Below are 20,306 nucleotides of genomic sequence, written 5' to 3' on the forward strand. Positions count from 1 at the left end.
TACATTTCACTAAGGGTCTCTGCTTGGAACGACCACCAGCCCCTGAAGTAGCTGCTCGCAGAACCCCAGGGCAGTTTTAGTGACCTACAGGCTGAAGCTCTCATCTCATGGACAGATGGACATTCGCTGAGCGCAGCCATAGCTGACTGTGCGCCAGCGCTACCAGGAAACAGACGGATAGAACTGGGTAAGGCGCAGAAGACTGAGGGCACAAAATGACGAGAGATTACTTTTAAAAACCTGCAATTAACTCAGTGGTTACCGAACAAGCGGGTTTCTCAAGATTTCAATAATGAGCTGGGAAAGAACATGCAGATGGATGAGCAAATTACTTTGAACAAACACTCCCTCCCTCCTGAGCGCCAAGTGCGGGATGTGTAACGGCAGCAGCGTTTTACAGGCGAAGGGACAGCGGGAGCTACAGCCTTACCACTCTCAACCATTTTCACTACTCATGCACCCGCAAATAAAAAAAATTATCCAATCAGTGCTGAGTCAGGTAGAGAGCAGAAGCGCAGAATTTTGCATTACTCCTGCTCTATGGATATTCCTCACGTCAAAAAATTATATCTTTCATAGTTACAGCTATGTAATTTTATAGTTACATGAAAATAATTTGAAAATATTCCAGTTGGCCTAATTTTAAAATAGTACATGTACAGACATACATTGGCCAGCCATTCCATTTACATTCATGTATTACAGCAGACTTTGCAAATAATTATGTATTGAAATCATATCTAAATATTGTAACTTTTCTCATTTAGCTAAAATAGTATATTCCTGAAATTCATATCAGAAGCATATACGTAAGACGAGCAAAGTCTTCACAACATATCAAATTTCTGTACTGTCACTGAATATCAAAAGTGAATTGCAAAATTTAAGCACTGATTTTTTTCCACTCTAGTAAATGTCAGATTTTAAAAACTGTAAATTGAAGAGGTATATAATGATTAGTACCTGGTATATAATGATCAGTAGCTGATAGATGACAAACTAAAGTAAATGGATTCCTTTTCATTATGTCTGGATCAGACATATTTAATGTTCAACAATCCAATTTCATCTGTAATACCATATAATTCAGAAACATACCTAGCACATAAAATTGCCTAAGCATATTCTTCAAACCTCAGGTATTCTCTCCAACACTAACACAGCAGTTGAATGAATAAACAACTTAAGAGAATTATGCAATACAAATCTGTACTTGGAGACTCTTTCATATATTCAGTTTCTCAAACCGGGGTGGTACAAAGGCCAATGCTACCAAGGAACATCCTCTCTGGCTCTGCACCAAGAGCTCCACATGCAACCAGTCCTCACATACGCAAATATGCAGTAACTGCTAAAACGCAACTCTCAGTTTAACCCTTTTAAGCCTATTCATACAGGCAAATGCAAACAGTAAAAGATACAAAGTCAAAACAATGTATTTTTATTACTGTAATTTATATTTCAAGGCTGACTGGATTTTTATGTCCATGGAAATTTTTATTGTGTGCAGGATCCAGCCCCGCACCGGACTCAACTCTTGCCTTTGGTAGGTTACTTACGTCATCCAGAAACTTCCAGTATCGTTTTGGGATGCAGGATTTGGTACTGTTTCTTTGTGCTGTGCAATATTAATCTGAAAGGGCAAGTGTTTCTTTTTCTAGGTATACACACATATACACCCTCCCTTTTTGCAAAAATGCCATTGGATTCACAAATCAAAGTGGAAACCTTTGGTTTCCAAGCATTTAAAAAGCTTCACTGGTAGGTAGCCACACAGTGAAACCGATCCAAAAGAACGAGCTATACCATAACACAAAACATCAGAAACAGATTAAGTTAGGCGCATGTCTGAAAACATTGCTTACTAACTGACAACTTACAGGCCTCATTTCTAAAATGCACATCTACTGATTGCTGCAGAAATTATTTCAAAATAAAAAAGCCTGGCTTTGTAAAACCCTATAAACCCCTGCAAAAGGAATTCAGGTAAGAAATGCTGACATGTAAATAGGGTTTCCGCATTAGAGCTGTTAACATTTGGGTGGGGCAGGGGGAGAAAAGGCCTTTAACCAAGGTGTCAATGACAGCTTATTTTAAGGTTATTAATCCGTTGTGGAAAGCAGGGGAAAAGGTGTAACTGTTATTTACTTATCTCTATTTCACATATTAAGGTAATAACTAATCATATATTTCTATCTGAAGATGGATGTTGCATGGAAGCTATAATGTGAGACAACAAAAACTTAAAATCTCATGTCTATAAAAAAACCCGAATACGCACGTAGGAGTAAATGACTATATTATATTTAGTAAGCTCAATTTACTTTAAATTCTATATAAATGAAATGTGTTAATAGATCCACATACCTTTGAAATGTTACTTGATCTACTTGTGGAACGCCCTGGGGATTTGTCATTCTGGAAAACAAAATTAGACATGAAAAAATGTAATGCAACTTCTAAGATGAATTTGTGCTCTTTTTGTAATTGTGAGTGCACTAAGTTCTCTTTCTATATTCTTCTTCAGTTCTCAGACACATATATTAATATTTTCCTATATGCATGTTAATAAAAGCCTTTCAACTTTATGATGTCCCATCTCTCCTTATCTCTTGTTTAAAGATACAGATAAAGATTCTTTAATACAGAAGCAGCCAGTTAAAACAGGTTAAATATCCTACCCCATTAACATGCATGTCTAGTCTAGAAATTAAAATTTCCTCTATAATTTCAGGCTCAGAACAGTTTTGCAGTAGCAAACTAGCTTAGGTAATTTGTCAACAAACATTTAGGAAAAAACACTTTGTCATTTTTATATGAAAACAGCTGCTTCGATCTCAACCCCAGTAAACACAACCAAATGAAAAATAGACCCAGTAGTATATTAACCTATTAGTCTCTAGAGAAAGTTTCAAACCTATCTGTTGTTTCATATGCGCATTGTATCCCTCTCTTTAGACTGCAGGTGACTTATGTTTTCATTCTATCCCTCAGCACCGTGAATCATTTGCACTGCAAATACTAATGTACGGCACTACCTCTCCTTTTGCTTCATCTTCACTAGCACTACTTCAACCCTCAAAAAACCAGTACCACTGAACCCCCTGACCGTACATTACTCTCCATTTTATTCTACCATACTGGTTTATTCTCAGGAGTTAAACACCTTCAGGTTTGTGTGTCAGAGCTGCTTCTTTTCCAGGAAGGATTTAAAAAAAAATTGTCCAAGTCAGTACTCATTTATTTTATCTTGTCTTTCAGGTTGGCTCTGCTTTGAACAGGGAACTGAACCAAATGATTCCTTCTGAACTAAAGTATTCTATGATTCAACTATTAATTCTGTGATGAATTATCCATGGTAGTTTAGGCTAATATGGCTAATAAATTAATATATGCTTATACTTTCTAGACAACATTAAATATATACACTTCTGAATGTCTTCATTTATATCCATAGAAAATATACTTTGCATATTCTGGGTCAGTGTTCACAACAGCTCTGCTTTGACCTCAGAATAATAGAAGTTATGGACCCATGAAATTACTTCACCTTTCACAGTTAGAAATTATGAATGGGGACCACAGTTAAGATACTCCATGCTAGAGATATGCAACCTTTATCCTCCATCACTTGGATTAAAGAAATATTTTCTGACAGTGTAGTGAACTCTGGAACTCTAACTTTCTGCCTCTTAATAAGTTGTCATTAAAGATTCATTTTCAAAACATGTTTCTTGACTACCACTATGTAGGCTTCTTACATTATTCTTCACTAGGGCACATATCTCCTCTACTTAATTGCGACAAGCTCTTGATACTTCTAACAGAAAATTCCTAGCATTCAAACCCTGAAAAGTACTTCCGCATCCACTGAACAGTCTAAGTTGTGAGAAAGAATGGTGACTCTGCAACTTTTGGAAGTCAAGAGAAAAAATAAAATTTTATCATAATTTCTGAGTTCAAGTATTTCAAGGTGATCTTGATTTATCCTGAAGAGCACATAAATAAAACATGTGAAAAGTTACACTACATAAGCATATATAAATGGAAAATGCGGAGTTCTTCATTCAGATTCACACTGAACTCACATCATTGTTCACATAGAAAGAACAAAATAGCAAAGTTACGGAAAAATCTCTCTTGAAATATATCTTTAAAGAATGTCTGTGTACTTCTATTTTAATGCTTTATTTTTATGACATACATCGTTAAGAATATTTTTTCCTTTTTTTTTTACTGTAAGTAAAGAGGAACTTACTTTATTGAAGAACATTTTCCCCATGAATTTGCTAAATTTCTAATAAAAATGCTGTTTTCTGCACATTCAATATTATTTTATAGTTAAAAGACTACATCCAAAGAACTATATGTTCAAACCATCAATACTTACATTTTTGCATCGGGCACATGTCTTATGTCCTTCAGATTATTTCAAACTAGCATTCATCTGTAAAAATTAGCACTTCCCAGCAGGAATTTTTTAATGCTAAACTCTACAAGTGTTTTTTTTTTTTAGCTGTTAAGTCTTGTTTGTCCCTATGGTTCTTGATCTTCTTGCCTGAGTTTCCTAAATTTACACATGCACAGTCCTAGCCCTTCAGCAAAGCAGAAACGAAATATTCAGAGAGATCTCTACCTAAAATTCTCAAACCTTCTTCTTCTCCGACAAACACAAGAGCAAAACACCTCCTTCCAAGATTCCTCCTAGCCATGATAGATGGCCTTTTAGGTTTCTTTTTTAGCTCCCTGTTAAACACGTATGCTCCCGTGGCCCAATTCATACACAGTGTTTCACAAAGCTTGTGTTTTGTTTGCTGTTTTCTGTATTTTAACATTGTCTGAAAGATCCTTGTTTACTTTTTATTAAAGGAATCTTTATTATTGTGTTATTTAAAGAAATGGAACAATTATGTATATACATCAGCTTCAAGCACTACTCAACTTCTATAATAACAGTAAAAATCTTTTGCTCCTTTTGTGACTTTTTATGTCCCTGTCCCACCATACCATACCAAAAAACAACATGGATTGCAATGAGTTAGAAGAATTAAAAAGAATTACAACATTGTTTTGTTAGTAAAACACCTCATAAAAATTCATTTTGGTATGGGACTGGGTTCTTGAATGGATGTTTTTTGCAGTGACCCCCTTGAATTTAGGCCCATTAAATTTTCTGATGCTCAGAAATATACAGCTTTCCCCAACCTCCAAATGCAGCTTACTCTGCTAACAAACAGCATTTTTATTAAAGCAAGAGAAAAACTCCAGGTGGGCAGAGGAACAGGGTAGTATTTACAGATTCCTAAAATACTACCGTAACAGTTTGGTCTCATCCTGGAGAGGAAACTGCTAGATGAGCTGGCTGCTTTCTGATGCTTGTGCTAATTTTCACACACACCGTTAGTGATTTTAAGTCTTGCTGGGCAGCAAAGCCCATTTTAAGCCCGTTTTTATGTTCCCTTTGGCAGCCCCCTGCTCCGAGAGCTGCCCTTGGCCCCAGCCCTCGCTCTGCCCTGGCCCTGCTCCCCCCTCCCAGGCAGCTTGCGAACGGCTTGCATTTCATCTCTTTGAGGGCTGCACGTAGCACCAAGAACTAATCACAGCATCTCAACTCACAAGAGAAGCTTAAGCAACTTTCTGTGTCACACACACACACAAAACCCAACCCCCCAAAACCAAAAAAACCCTTACACAAAATATTTTGCCTTTTTGTTTTGCAGGCTCTAACCTCTGCATCCTGGTGATACAAGATGCTGCTGCATGCTAGTGACTACTCACTGCAAGCATTTACCCACAGTCCTCAGGCTAAGAGTGCTATACACCACTGCAACTAACAGATTTTTTTTCTCAAAATCATACCACAGCATACCACAAGAAGAAGTGTCTCATAAACAGAGCACAACACAAGCAAAACAAACATGTTTTGCATGCCATTCATACAGGAGCTTTCTTTGCAGCCCTCTTTCCCCTGCCATATCCTTAACAGGAGCAGAGACTGCTTTCACTTTAAGGCCTTAGCTCTCAGAAACATAGATGATCTCAGCTAACCATATCCATAGCTAGAAGTTAAAGGATCTTGACAAAACGAGTGGGAATTAACATTATAAAAATTGAGGTGTGTACCCAATATGCTTGTTTCAGTGTCTTAACATGAAAATGGAAAGACAAAGTCACAAAACATTTGCTTCATCTGCTAAAGGGAAACTTCAGTGCACATACTTAATTAACGCCTAAACACACTGCGTAATTACTGTGTGTCACGCATAACTGAACACTGGCACCCAAAATGTTTTGAATACCAAAGGACTGCTGGGTTCAAAGGGCCAACTCAGGAGAAAAGTCCTCTGGGGATATTATATATTGTGATGCAGATGCAACCCCCACCTAAAATAATAAAAAAATAATAAAGCCTAACAATAACTAAAATAATAAAAGTATGTCAAAATAATAAAAATATACATTATATATATTTATATCTTATTCAGACACACATGTATGCATAAACAAAACATCTACATATACATAACATCTATCCATCTATATATGTATGTACTTACATGTATAGCTATATAAATATACTCTTTTCCTAGTTATCTGCTCCTGGCCATTGCCAGAGCCAGGATAGCAATGTCTACCACACTACAGCTACTGTTACGTTATTCAAGAACTACTTCCCAGTTTCTCATGTGTGGGCCTAAATTATTAAAACAAATACAAGAATTTATGTATTTATTTATAATCTGACTGCTTAGAAAACAAATTACTTAAGCTGTAGTATATGAGGCTGCATTAAAAAATAACAATGCCTGTCCAACAGCTTGTTTCTGACATAGCTATGTGGTTTATTACATATCATTGGGAAAGCTACATTTTCTACCATGAGAGTAAAGTAAATAATTGGCATTTAAATTTAAACCTGAGTGAAAAGTTGATAATCCTATTCAAGGTCATCTTTTGGTAGAGACAGCACAAAATCTAGTATGATGTCTGAGGGCTTTGCTTTAATGAATAAAATGAGTAAAACAGGAAAGACATTAAAAAAAAGTGATTAAAAAATGCAGTATGTCTATGAACTAGGACTCAAGAGACTAGGAATCTAGAAAAAAGCAATAAGAAATAAAGAAATAAAAATAAAAAGTACTGAAAAGGTAATGGCAGAGTTACTACTGATAAGAGTATACAATATGCCTCTAGGCCAGTTTGGACTGGGATAAACTGTCCTCTAACAGAACAGAGCAGGGTGGGGAAATCACTTGCTGGTGATAGCATCCCAACAGTAATTGGCAATTTCTAAAAAGCTTTGATGGGAGGAATTTGAGTCTAGGACGGAACTCAAAGCACATTTTAGCCCTAAAATAATATTGGGAAAGAAGCTCCTCATGCATTGACAGTTATCTTTAATTATTTGTGGAATTATTCTCTGGGTGGTTACATATTTTACCTAATTTTTTTTCTACTTTTAAATATTCAACAGATAGCAATATAACTCCTGTTATAAATGCATCATACAAGTAAATCAAACATAAAATTATGAGTATTTAAGTCTTTATTTGAAAATGTATGAAAAATATTATTTCCCTTTTTGTAAACAAGTAACTCACTTTTCTGATAAATTTTAAGATGTTCATTCACTAAATTCAATGTCTATGTCAAACCACCTACGAGATTACTAGGCAAAAAGCCTCTGAAGTTTAATCTCAGCAGACTGACGGTCAATACTGTAAAGCACAGCAGTGCGAAACCAGCTGATTATCACAAATAAAGCTTCTAAGGATGCTGAAGCATTTCAAATATGCCATTCAGGCTATGATCTGTGGAAAGAGACTATTTAATCCAGTGCAACATAAAGGAATTAGTTTTAGTGCCCTAAAAGTTGCCTATTTTCCATACACATATGGAGGCAGAGGAGTATTCGTTATACTGCAACCATCAGGAACCTCGCTCCGAGTGGGCTGCTGGGTGAATGTCACAAGAAGCAAGTCCAAAGGTGCTTTATTTGTCTGTGACTAATTTGCCTGTGACTAACTTTGCGACAAAGGTGCTCTCTGTGGCCAGATTGGCAGCAAATGAGATGGTACCAATCCCACATTGGTTCTTTGACTGCGATAAGGTTTAGAGATAAACATTTTAGCAAGTAATTTTCTTCTTCAGCATTTTTCCTCTACGTGGAACATATGCCACCTATGATGCCACCAACTGCGTAACACAGACATAATATTTTGTTACTTAATGCTGCTTCTTGTACCGGTATCTCTAGTGGGCTAGGTTCCTTCTCTACCACATCTTATCCTATCTTATGCTTGGAGTCAATGCAACAGCTTATTTGTAGCATAAGCTGCTAACAAGCATGAGAGATATCAGAATCTGATCCAGTATCCTTTTGATTTGAAAATGCTAATTACAGTTGAATGAGGCTCAGAGTAATTTTCATCACAGGCCAACATGAGTCAATAGTATGCTTGCTGTTACAATATAAAGGTTTCACAGTGATACTTCTACCTCCAATTATATAGGTAATTTCCATGTTACAATGTTCAGTTACTTTCTGTGTACTGCATAGATGTACAAGGTCAAACTGTTTTAAAACCAGAGTAAATATACCATTACATTAAAAAAATTCAAGCATTGAATCAGCCCTGAAACATGGCACATACCTTCACAGAACACAGTCAGAAAACAGCATATACTGAACACTCAAGACTATTTGGAGGTGGAAACACATCTTTACTTCATGTAAGTGCAACTCTTGTAAGAGTTTACATCAAAAGTCAGATATGACTTTGTTGTACCACACTTAGCTAAAGTGAAAAATCCTACAAATCCTTGAAAAAATTACAAACAAAAGAAGTACACAGTTGGAACTACGTTCAACACAATTCAGTAAACAGGTATTATGCATCATGCAACTGTCTTTGATTCAGAGAAAAGAAGCTAGTCAGAAACTTTTCTCGGAAAACGATTTCTGGCAACGCCTAATACTAATGAGAATGAGGTTAAAGGGACAAAGGTAAAAATGCAAAAGGCCAGGATTTCAGAAAACCAATGTACAGCGGCAAGCAAGGATCTTACAACACAGAAACCACGCACAGCAGCCAAAGGGTCTTGCTCATGAGCGCCTCTCACTTTGTGAGAGCAAAGCGTACTGGCCCCTACTGCAATTATTAGCATAACCAGGAACTGAAGTCTGGAAGTGTCCCTAATTTCCTTCTGCACCTGCAGACCAAGAGGAGCAATCTGATCCAGTTCGGAAGCTGAAGCGTCACTTCCCTCACTGGGCCCAAGAAAAGACCAAATCTTGCCCTGATCTGAAGAACAGTCCTTCAGGTTCTCCTGCTGGCTGCTGCATGCTGCCCATTTCTTTATCCAGGTCAACAAAACACTGCAGCAGTCCAGCACCAGCCCCAAGTGACTCAAGGTCTGAGCACTTGTACAAGTTACCACAAGGGAAGTTTCCCAGAGACTGAGATTTTATGAACTTCCAGCATATCAGAAATATCCCAAATAGTATACATATCCTTCAGAAAGTATATTTGGAGCAGGCAATGTGCTAAAACACCCTGACTTAGCTGAGTATGGTATATTTCTATGTCCAAACTGTCAAATTATTTGGGGATTTGTATAAACAGGGAATTTGTATAAACAAGTGTGAATAAGAAGTACCAGTATTTTGTATTGTTGAATATGATACCTCACGTTTTTGATAAATCTCTTCACTTATCTCCATTAGGAGGTGAAACTGTTGCTCAGGACAGACTTAGGCAATAAGCAATACACTGTTGTGTAGTAACAGCGTGGTGGCAGGGGATCTCTCTGCCTCCTTTGATCTAGAGCAACACAGTGAATTGCAACTACAGACAGAGATTTATGGTGCTGTTCTTTTCAAAATGAAACCAGCCTTATATCACCTATTTTTTTTCCAAATGTCACTATCCATCAGAATCTACAAGCCTAACCAGTCTCTAAGTTAACAAAATCTAAGAAAACATTTTATCTGAAGCTCTGTGATGATAGTGTTTGTTCTGCACTAAGCAAAATATTATCTATATTCTCAGCTTCAGAAGACGCAGATTAATATGAAAACCCAGTAAGTGTTCATCAACTACAGAACAGTTTTCCAGAAAGATTTATCCAGTCTTTTAAAAAATAAGAAAGCAAACTATGTTATGTTTTAACAGCACATATACCCTTGAATGGCATTTGCTGTAAACATTTTTTTTATAGTAATACAGTAATGAAATAAGTCTTGAGTTCATTGAGTCCAGTTTCCTCTCACAATCTTTCCATGTTAATATGTTTAGAAAATAATCAAACCGTATCTAAAACTCTGGACTTTGCTCTGCATATTCCCTCTGCAAAATTACCCAAAAATTCCACTCCTTCTTTGGTCAGAAAACTTGGAACTTGACTAATGGCTAGCTGAGACAAGTCAGTTTGACCAAATCCGTCTTTGGAACTAGACATTTCTGTCTCCACATGCTTAAGGTTTAATAACCGATTGTGATGACCACTCAAGGAGGGAAGTGAAAGAGACACATCCTGATCAAGCAGCAACACAGGCTCCACAAATTGTCACAAGCAAAATCTTACTTCATCTGTCAAGATCAACAACGAGACGATGAAGAAGACTGAATGAAGATGACAACTCAGGATGAGTTGCTGAAGAACTCCACCTGAGAACTCTGGTTTCCTTCCAGTTATTTTTAAAACACATCACTTCCACTGTTTCTTGTACCACAGGCAGTCTCGTCCAGTGTCATTAATAATCTGCCATATCACAATTTGCAATCCTTTACTGTATTTCAGAGGGGGTTAAATCTATTCCTTTTTACTTTCTTCGATAACTGGTTTTCTAGGCAAGGAAACGTTACCAAGTTATTGTTATTCATTATCAAAGAAAATTAGTGATTTAAAAAAATCTTCACTGCCAACTCTTTCTATGCTGTTTAAAAACAAGCCTTGTATTTATACTTGAGCTAACTTAGCTGATCTTTTTTTAGACTTCAAATGTAGTATACTTGTTCCTTTTAACTGCCTTCCTTTGCTCCTATACAGCATCAGCATCCCTGTGGAAAATTGAGGTACTAAAGTTAAAGGGTTTCTAATCTCTACCCACTCATTTTACCACATTTCTTTTTTTTCTTTTTTTTTGGTCTTTTCTTTCTTGTAATTTTATATAGTTAAAGAACCTTTTACTACTTGTTTTAAGTCTCTCTGTACAACCCCAACACCTTCTTGCAATTTTCACCCCACTTCTCCACTTGCTTATACCCACAATGTAGCTTTCTCTTTAATTCACTGCTTCCGAGTTATGTGCTTATTCTCAATATCTTAAAAACAAAAACAAGAAAAGCATACACACACATTCAGACACTACATCTAAATCTACAGCCCATATGGACAAGTTCCTGCCTCACCCAGGGTGCTAATTTCACAGAGCTTTTTACATTTTTGAAAGAGACATGAAATATCCGCGCACCCCTTCTCGGTCCTAGGTTTCATGCTGAATTCATTAGCCAGCTGACAATTTGTCAGGATTGCTTTTCAAGCTAAACCAATTTCATTTATCCTTTCACTTACTTTAACCTTAAGAAAAATCACAAGCGCTCAATTCAAGGTTACTCTCTATAAGCAGTTGTTCTAAATCATTCTCAGTATGCAAAAATACACGTCTAAAATAGTATCCCTCCCTGTCAGCTCAGTAACTGTTTGGTGAAGAAATTCATCAAGCATCACATTGCATAAAAAAGCTACTGTAATTAGCTGCTTTTGCTCTTCAGTTTGTACCTGGTAAAACAAAGGCTGCCAAAATGACAGTTCCTAGTAGTATTTTTCTCTCTAATGACACATACATGATGCCTGTCTTTATCCAAAGCTGACCACAGTGTTAAAAATTATAAGCTGCAAAGATGGATAATGGATAACTGAAACCTGCCATCACTGCCTTATTCAAATTCAAGGGGAAGAAACAGAGGAAGAGTTGGTAGTGTATACTTGAGTGACACACATTGATATGATCAAGATGGATGAACTACTATACGAAAACATAATTAAGTGAAAAAATGCACAGCAGGATAATATTAATTAATTAAATCTGAAGAAGGGATTAGAAAAATAAAAAACAGGAAACGGCAGATACAAAAGGAAAGCAAGAGAGAGAAAAATAAACATAGAAAAAATCACTGATTCTCACCATCATGTGAAAATATGGAAGCACATAAAAAGTAAAACGAGTCCTGCGCCCACATGCAGCTAAACAAGCTAGTTCCTTAAGTCAAGGGTAATCTACAGGGAGGGATGGTAATTGCATCAATTCATTACTGTTAATTTTGAGTCAGAGAACTGTCCATAAAATACAAGGCTCCACCTTCTGTGACACATAGTGTCTACAGAAGATTTACTTGTCACATTTGGAAACTAATCTTGGCCAAAAACCATCTTCCCAATGTTTTTGTATGGAGGCATTATTTGCCAGCATGCTCCAGCAAAAATATGGAGGTTTTTTTATTATTATACAGATGTCTAACTACAGTCTGTTTTATTCCTTCTAGCATCTCACTGCATTAATCAGAGCACTTTAGTTATAACAGGTAGCAATATAATTTGTGATAGATTTCCACAAGCCAAAACTACCTTCTGCTACTTGGTTGCTAACGTCTAAATTACCTGGCAATTATGAACAACCTGCATGATTGCACTAGCACTTGATTTACATTCATTTATTACTGGAGACCTGCTAAGGGAGATTGTGTTCGACTGTTGTTGATAAAGATACCTTGTATTTGAAAACTGCAAATGCTCTTTTTATACCTTTTTTCTTTGAATTACTCAGCTATGGAAAATCAAGACAAGCACCTAATGGCCCACCAAGAAAACTGCTTTATAAAATAAATAACAAACAGTCTGCAGGCTTTACTTTGTCAATCTGTTTTCCTAATATAGGACAGTCAGTTCAGCTTTATTACTTTTACATAGGTGTGACACTCATATGGCATTGTATTCTTTGTTTCAAATACAGTCCTGTGAAACAAACCAACCATTTAATTATCACTTACTTTCACACGGTGTCACCCTTCTTAAATCAGATTGACATATGGAACAAGAAATTGAAGAGATCCTCTTAAATATGGCATCATTTATCATTTTGCCTCTCTTCTGTGCTGAACAAAAATGCAACACAATAAACTTCACTGCAGCATACTTAAATGGTACTATCATTTACAGATAATGTTACTACACATTATATTATTATATTTTATAGATAAGCAGTTTCATTTTGGAGAAATACTTATTTTGATAAAAATATTCTTGACCCAAATTATTCCAAGAACACTGAAGTCAATCAGCAATCCTCTGTCTATTCACTTTGGATCCAACTGTTAAGGCTTTAAGTCCTTATAGCTTTAAGTTCAAATTGCGCTAATTGTTCAGATTAAGTTCAAATTGCTAAGCCGCCATAAAGACCTGGACATACAAAGAATTTTCAGTTTTGAATTCCCAAACACCTAGAAGTCCATCTCCAGCCATGGCCAGAAATGTCTCAGTCGTTACATGAAATAACGTATCTGATTCCTAAAGCACATTAGCATGCACAAAACATCACTATACTTTGCATAAATAGTCTGGTTCTCAGAACACTCATTTAGGACCTGAGACAGGTGGGATCACTTTTCTCCACAGTCTGAAGAGATTTAGACCCAAAATTCTCAAATTTTAGTTGAGGGCATCAAAAGTGCATGAAAAAATTTTCTCTGAACGTGCTCTCCCTTGTGATGGTGGCAGATGGGAACAGCTTCCAAAATCATTCTTTGCATAAAATAATTTATTAGGCCAGAGAACAGAAGCAAAAATATAACTCTATAGCTTATGACTAGCTTGGGAAGAAGAAATACACGATTTTAACTTCCTAGGACTCTTCCAGGTTCATTTCAAGCACATTTAGAACACTAAATTGCTGAAAGTGGAGCAGCAATTAACTTAAGTGGAATAACAATATCTTTTCTGCCTGACGTATCAGTATTTTCTTCCCTGATCTCTAAAGATCTGTTTATTCATTCCATCATGTACTGATACAACTTTAGTAAACTAGCCACAATATTTCCTTCACAAAGCTCCCAGTATGTCATGAAACTCTGCTTTTCCACAAAACTCTGAGCAAGTCCCAAGAAAAGACTTCATCTTTTCATTGCCATGTTGAACTTTAATCAATGTTAATGCAATTACCAAATACTCCTTTTTTTTTTTTTTTTTTTAATGTGAGAGAGCCTCCTCTCATCCTTCAGGATGTTTTCCTGGCTATCTGGTCAGTAACCCTCTCTTGTATGGACACTCTTGGTGGTCAGTATGCAAATTTCAGCAAATAGCTGTAAGAAGTAGTAGATAGGAATTCATAGAGATAACCGTGGACCATGTCATCCAGTTTTTAGTTCACAGTATGATATGCATTCACCTTCTATTAAGTATCAATACATCCAAATTTTTTAATTGAAAGGAAAAATTAACTTTTTGAAGAAGTTGTAATTCAGAGGCTGCTTTGTTGTCTGCCAATTATTGTGACCTGCTGGATTCCAGTCAATTAACATCAGAGATGAAAGACTCTGTGGCCAAGTACTTGTCTAACAGCCAAATACTTATCAAAGGACAGAAGATTAATTAAATACACAGAGTTCCTCAATTACAACAGAGCTATAAAACATTACTTGATTATGTTATGTGCTGTATGGTCACATATCACCATTTTTCATACCTTTTATCTGGTTACAAGTTTTATGCCCTTCTTGTTCCTTCAATTCAAACTTCAAGCAAAAGGGAAAATATAAGGAAATAGCATTTTTCCAAATCCTCCAGAGGATATCCAGATATCCAAATTCTTTAAAGCACAGGTGCCACCTTTCTTTTTTTGTCTCAAGGCAGGAAGCAGAATAAAAAACACCACAAATGAGCTAAACAACAGTAACACAAGCTGTACTGTCTACAAGACAATACAGCTACAATCGTAGCTGGTGTAAATCAGAGCCCTTGATTTCACTGTATACTTTTACATAGAATAACATCCTGAAAATTGACATTCCACATAATTCTTTTTATAACAGAACAGTATATACCTAAAAACACTGCTCTGTAACAGTAGTCCTTAAAAAAGCTGAAACCTCAAAATTCAATCTCATACGTTGTGTTAAAAATTGCTAGTAATATTTCCAAAAAAATTCAAAACACACTTTATATTTCAACTCTCCCAACCCTTCTCCCTCACCTCCACACCAAGGTATTTTTCCTCTCAGAACTCTACGTTACGATATTCATTGGCCAATCTTCCTACTATGAAGTTTTCAGTGTATAATATCACAGATCCCTACTAGAGAAATGCTGAATTTTATTTACAGGTAAGCTTTGTCAGATTTGCATCTCTAAAGTCACTGTGAGTCTTCTCATACAGAAAGGTAGTTTCAGAAGTTAATAGTAGTTTTTTAGTGCATGAACCCAGACACTTATCATTTACTTCAATCTTTTGAAGGGCTGCCAGTAGAAAGACTGGATCTTTATTTCAGTTACATCAGGAATATTTTAAGGTAGCAAGGTTCAGGATCTAGGCCACGACTTTTTCTTTCTTCTCCTCCTGAAATATTCAGTATATTCAGTAGAGGAAGGATGTTGGAGGAACTACAATTACACAGGTTTATTCTTGGAACTCACATGCCTGCCTATTACTATATATTCATTTATTCAATCAGGGAGTAAGGGGGGAACTATTATACAAAAGTTTTTTGTTTTTTTTTCATAGCTACATTAACGTTTAAGTAAAAGGCTAAATCTTAATCCTCTTTTCCACTTACAATAATGTAAGTCAAAAGAAGTGTGGAATACAGCATACACACATTTATTTAAAAAAATAGCCCAGCAAGTCATACATATTCACAACAGAAATCTTCTACAAGTTTTTTGTTCCCCGGCAGACATGACCTACTTATTCAATCCTAAAGATGTGTTGAGAGATGGACAAGTACACCACACCATCACTGACTGCTTCTTTCCCAGCAGATTTTGTGCTATAATGGAAACATCTCTGATGACAAGAGAAGCACCAAGTGGGAGAGAAGGAGGAAGTTTGGGGAAAAGAGACCGTGGGGAGACCATCTTGGAGAAAGTATAAGCTATCCTAGTTCAGGCAAGGGAAGATTTTATTGTTGAGAGCACAATTTCTGATTGCAGATATGACTAATAAATTAACAGACAGAAAATAAAACCAAAATATAAGAAACAGCTCTTCCAAGATACTTGATTAGCTAGAATGTGAAGACATTGTAGGAAGTTGTTAATTTCTCCCAGCCAGACCTTCAGGCCTAATAAAAAAGTCCTTGGCATGATTAGGATAGACAATAATCCAAACTTTCCCAGGGTGGTTATAAATAGCTACTTACCAGAATACAGAATAGACTATATATATTTTCTTCATATCTGTTAATTACTGCATAGACTCTACACTGATGTGTTTGGGAGCAGCATCCTGATGCTGTAATTTACTTGAGTATTTGCAGACAATATTCAGAGGATCTTGACATGCTTCCTAGCTAAACAATGTATTTATGTTTGGCTGTCGTCATAGGCACTAGCTGTTAAAAATATCATCGAAATTATTTAGTTGCTTATTCACGAAACGCTTTAATTACTGTCTTAGGTATCAGTTAATAGGCTTGCCTTTTTCCATTACTGCAGGCAACAACGAGCACATTTGATTCCACTTTATTCTTTTCTCTGTTGTCTCACCACGGAATCCTGCTTCTCTTAGTCAAAATAGCTAACATGAAATAGAGTAACACACTATTGCCATTTTCTAAATAGATACCGTGTTTTCTCTCTTTTCACTACAGTGGGTCTCCAATGTGATAAATGCTCTCGATTTTTAGCCTGGAGTGCACTTCTGAATTTCTAAAAGTACGTTAGTAGCTTCTAGTACTAACAGCTCTACTATTGTAAAAAACAAGCAATATTCTGCCACTTGTATCTGAGGCAGATATTTATCTGGTGACTTGCATGGTGTCAGCTGAACCAGTCCCACTGAAGATTTGGCTCATTCGTCTCAGGTAACAAACCACACTTCGCAGTATGATGCTCACAGAACATCTTCAACCACATGCATCTTTGAGATATTTGGGAACCAGCTCTCCCAGACTACACACACTCAGGCAAACATTGGCTTATATGGCTATAAAAATGCAGATGATATTCAGGTGACTCATTCCTGCTCTAAAGTATCAAGCAACACTCTCCCTGCAGCCTAACTTTCTGGCACGAAGGCGCAAGAGCTGTGACAGATTGACCTGATTAACTGGAACTGGCTACAGAAATTTAAAGACTTACTATTTTAAAAAAGTTTTCTAGCTAATGGCTAAAACTGGAAAGAGACGCTTTCCTATCATATGTCAATATTTTGAAGGAACATGTATTCTCTATTTTAATTTAGGCAACTAGAATTAATAAAAGCTTCTTCAAAGCAATGTTCTTATTTGTGAATAATTTTTGAATGGGAGAAACTTCCTCTTTCCATTCTCTCTTAAAAAAAAAAAGAAAAAAAAAACCTTCCCTCACCATTTTTCAGTTTTGGACATTTTTCATGTTGAAGTGTTGGTTTTTAGTTAAATATCTTTACAGTCACTTTAAAAAACACAAGCTTTTTACAAAGCTAAAATAACTTGTTTTTTAAAAAAAGGTTCACCTGCAACAAGTTTTAAAACGTATAATTTTTCTATACTTTCAGTACAAGGCAGAAATAAACATGACCTCCCTAACTGATGAAAACTGTATTCATTACTGAGGCAAATAAGCAATGCTTTCTTGAAGGAGAGAAAGAAGCTAGCTGCCATTAAATAAACCTGTCTACAAATGTAGCACAAGAAATATCCATTTGACCAGCTTTGAGTTATAAATAACAACCTTCCACTCTGAGTTTAAAAATTTTGTGAAAATAGTAAAATCTTGCATTTCAAGCATGGGGACAACTTGGCATACCCAAAAAGCCTTCTCTGAATCCCCATATAAAGCCATAGCTCCTGACCAAACTTGTCACTTCATTTGCTTCTGGCTCAATATTATATTTGTTAGTGTCAGAATTCAGGCATCTCTCTTAGATCTAAAAATCACCTTTAGTTCTCGACCAAAATTTTTTCCATCATACAAACCCAGCAATCTTGCCAATTGTTGCTATAAACAAGCAAAAGCAGAGCTTTCACTATTTGAGATACTAGAGAAAAAATTAATACAGAGACACACCTGAGAGATGGGATTATGGATTCAATTTTCAGGACTAATTTTTTTATTAAGCATTTAACTGATTATAAATGCTGAGTAATCAAGCAAAGACATAAAGGGATTACAACTTTTTTTTCTTTACTTGCTTCCCAAGTGTAATTTCTTTTAAAACTTGTGTGCACACAATCAAATTCCCCAGAACTTGTTTATTTTTTAACTTGGAAGACCCATGAAACACTGTAACAGAAAGCTGGAAAACAGGAAAGACTGGGGAAAATGTCACTGTAGGGCTAAATGACTTTAGTATCTGCTTTGCTGTTCTCATTTCACAATTAAGATAATGTAAGACGACACAATTTCAATATTCTAATTTCAATTTACCCGTTCTTTCCAAGCTCAACCATATGGTATGTCACTTCAGTAATACACTTTTCCTTTCATCTGCTTGTGGGCAATTCTAGTGTTTCCTGAAATGAATGATCCGTTACTCCTGCATGGCTCCTAGTAGTACTTGAAACATACAGTTCCTAGAATATGTTTCAAATGGGTATCCTGGCTGGGAGGTGAACTAAAGCATGAGTCTATTTGGTGGTCCCATTGGAAAGGTCGATGTCCTGATTTAATCTACACTGAAACAAAATCAACCTTTTGCGCTCAAAGAAAATAGATGCGCTACAACCACTGAACTGTAATACAGCGAAGCACTACGGTACATAACTTGGTGTACTCACCCATAGTAGAGGCAAACTTAGGAAGAAAAATAAGGTCAAACCAACAGAACTTCTGAGCAGGACACCAGTTAGCAGGATGAGGAATATAACCTCATACTGTGATTAGAGGTAGAAATTTTACAGACAACAAAAGAAAAACACATAAACCCCAATAACAACAGCACTGACATGATTTCTCTTTTAAAATCAGTGCATGCTTATTGACCTGAAACTACACCAGGCTTTTTCTGGTAAAATCATGATAGTATTTCCCACCCTTTTATTTCAAGCTTTGTGGGACTGCAACAAACGAAGTATAACAATTGTGGCTACCACTTACACATAGTCTAGTTGGGAAAGGATACTAGAAATCTTGTCCCTGTCCTAGTCTCTGGAAAAGACAGTCACAATTACAGTGCTTGTGAACGTGAGTATCTCAGCCCCTCAATTCTCTCAGCCCGCACCACTCAAAGTGTGGTCATCACAAAGTGTGATCACCTCCTTCCCTACGTTATGCTTCCCAGGGAAATTGGATTAGAATACGCTCTAAGATTAAAGAGCAGAAGATTAGGCATTATGCAGATAAAATATGTTAAGCCTCTGTGATGTAAAATATCTGTAAGGCAGAGTGTAACAGAACAGCTGTTTATGTAAGGGGATGCTTGTGGGAGAGAAGTCACGTAAATGCCCCAGCCCTGCCTCCGTACAACAGACAACGCTACATCCCCGGAGCCCGTCTCTCACTATGGTATTTTCTCATAGAGCGAGTAATCGGCCCCCTGCAATGAACTGGCAGGAAGGAGGAGCACAGCTGGATTTCTTCCCTTCTCAGGTTTGTATATGAAACTTCACAATGTAAGGAGAGAAAGACAGTGCGTTTCGAAAGCAGGATTAGCTCATAGCTGTAGGAAAAATATTAGGGGGCACTTCTGGTTAAAAACTGCTGCAGCTAATCTCCCAGCTCTGTCACCACAAAAGTCAGCACAAAGAGCACTGAAGCAGCTTTGGGATCAAGGAGGGGCAAGGAAGATCTCCCCATACCACCTCCGAGATGATCAGTCAGTAGCAAGAATCGAGTCTTCCGCTTTAAGCATAAAAATATAATATATAAAATATAATATAATATTTTCCCGCCACTTCTAATCACTTCTACACTGTGCTCCAAGCTAAATTCCTGCTCTTTAAGTGCCCCAGCACATGCAACTTTGAGTTCATATTTACACTGGCTTTTCAGTTCAGGTTTTACAGTGCACTTTTCCAAGGGCTATAATCAGCACATGTTCTTTGGTAGTACTAAGAAAACATGATGTGAAACAGAAGCAGACAATGAGAAGTTGCATGTCTTTACAAACC

General features: G+C 36.6%; 1 protein-coding gene across 1 annotated transcript in view; it reads right to left on the reverse strand.

Annotated features, from left to right (window-relative positions):
- MARCHF1 (membrane associated ring-CH-type finger 1) overlaps window positions 1-20,306 on the reverse strand; it is a 90,315-nt gene that overhangs the window by 44,880 nt on the left and 25,129 nt on the right. Inside the window, exon 2 of the mRNA XM_067297875.1 lies at window positions 2,368-2,418. Coding sequence (XP_067153976.1) covers window positions 2,368-2,418 — 51 coding nt within the window. The remainder of the gene's footprint in view (window positions 1-2,367; window positions 2,419-20,306) is intronic.

The sequence above is a fragment of the Apteryx mantelli genome, chromosome 5, assembly GCF_036417845.1.
Source record: "Apteryx mantelli isolate bAptMan1 chromosome 5, bAptMan1.hap1, whole genome shotgun sequence".
Lineage (NCBI taxonomy): Eukaryota > Metazoa > Chordata > Aves > Apterygiformes > Apterygidae > Apteryx > Apteryx mantelli.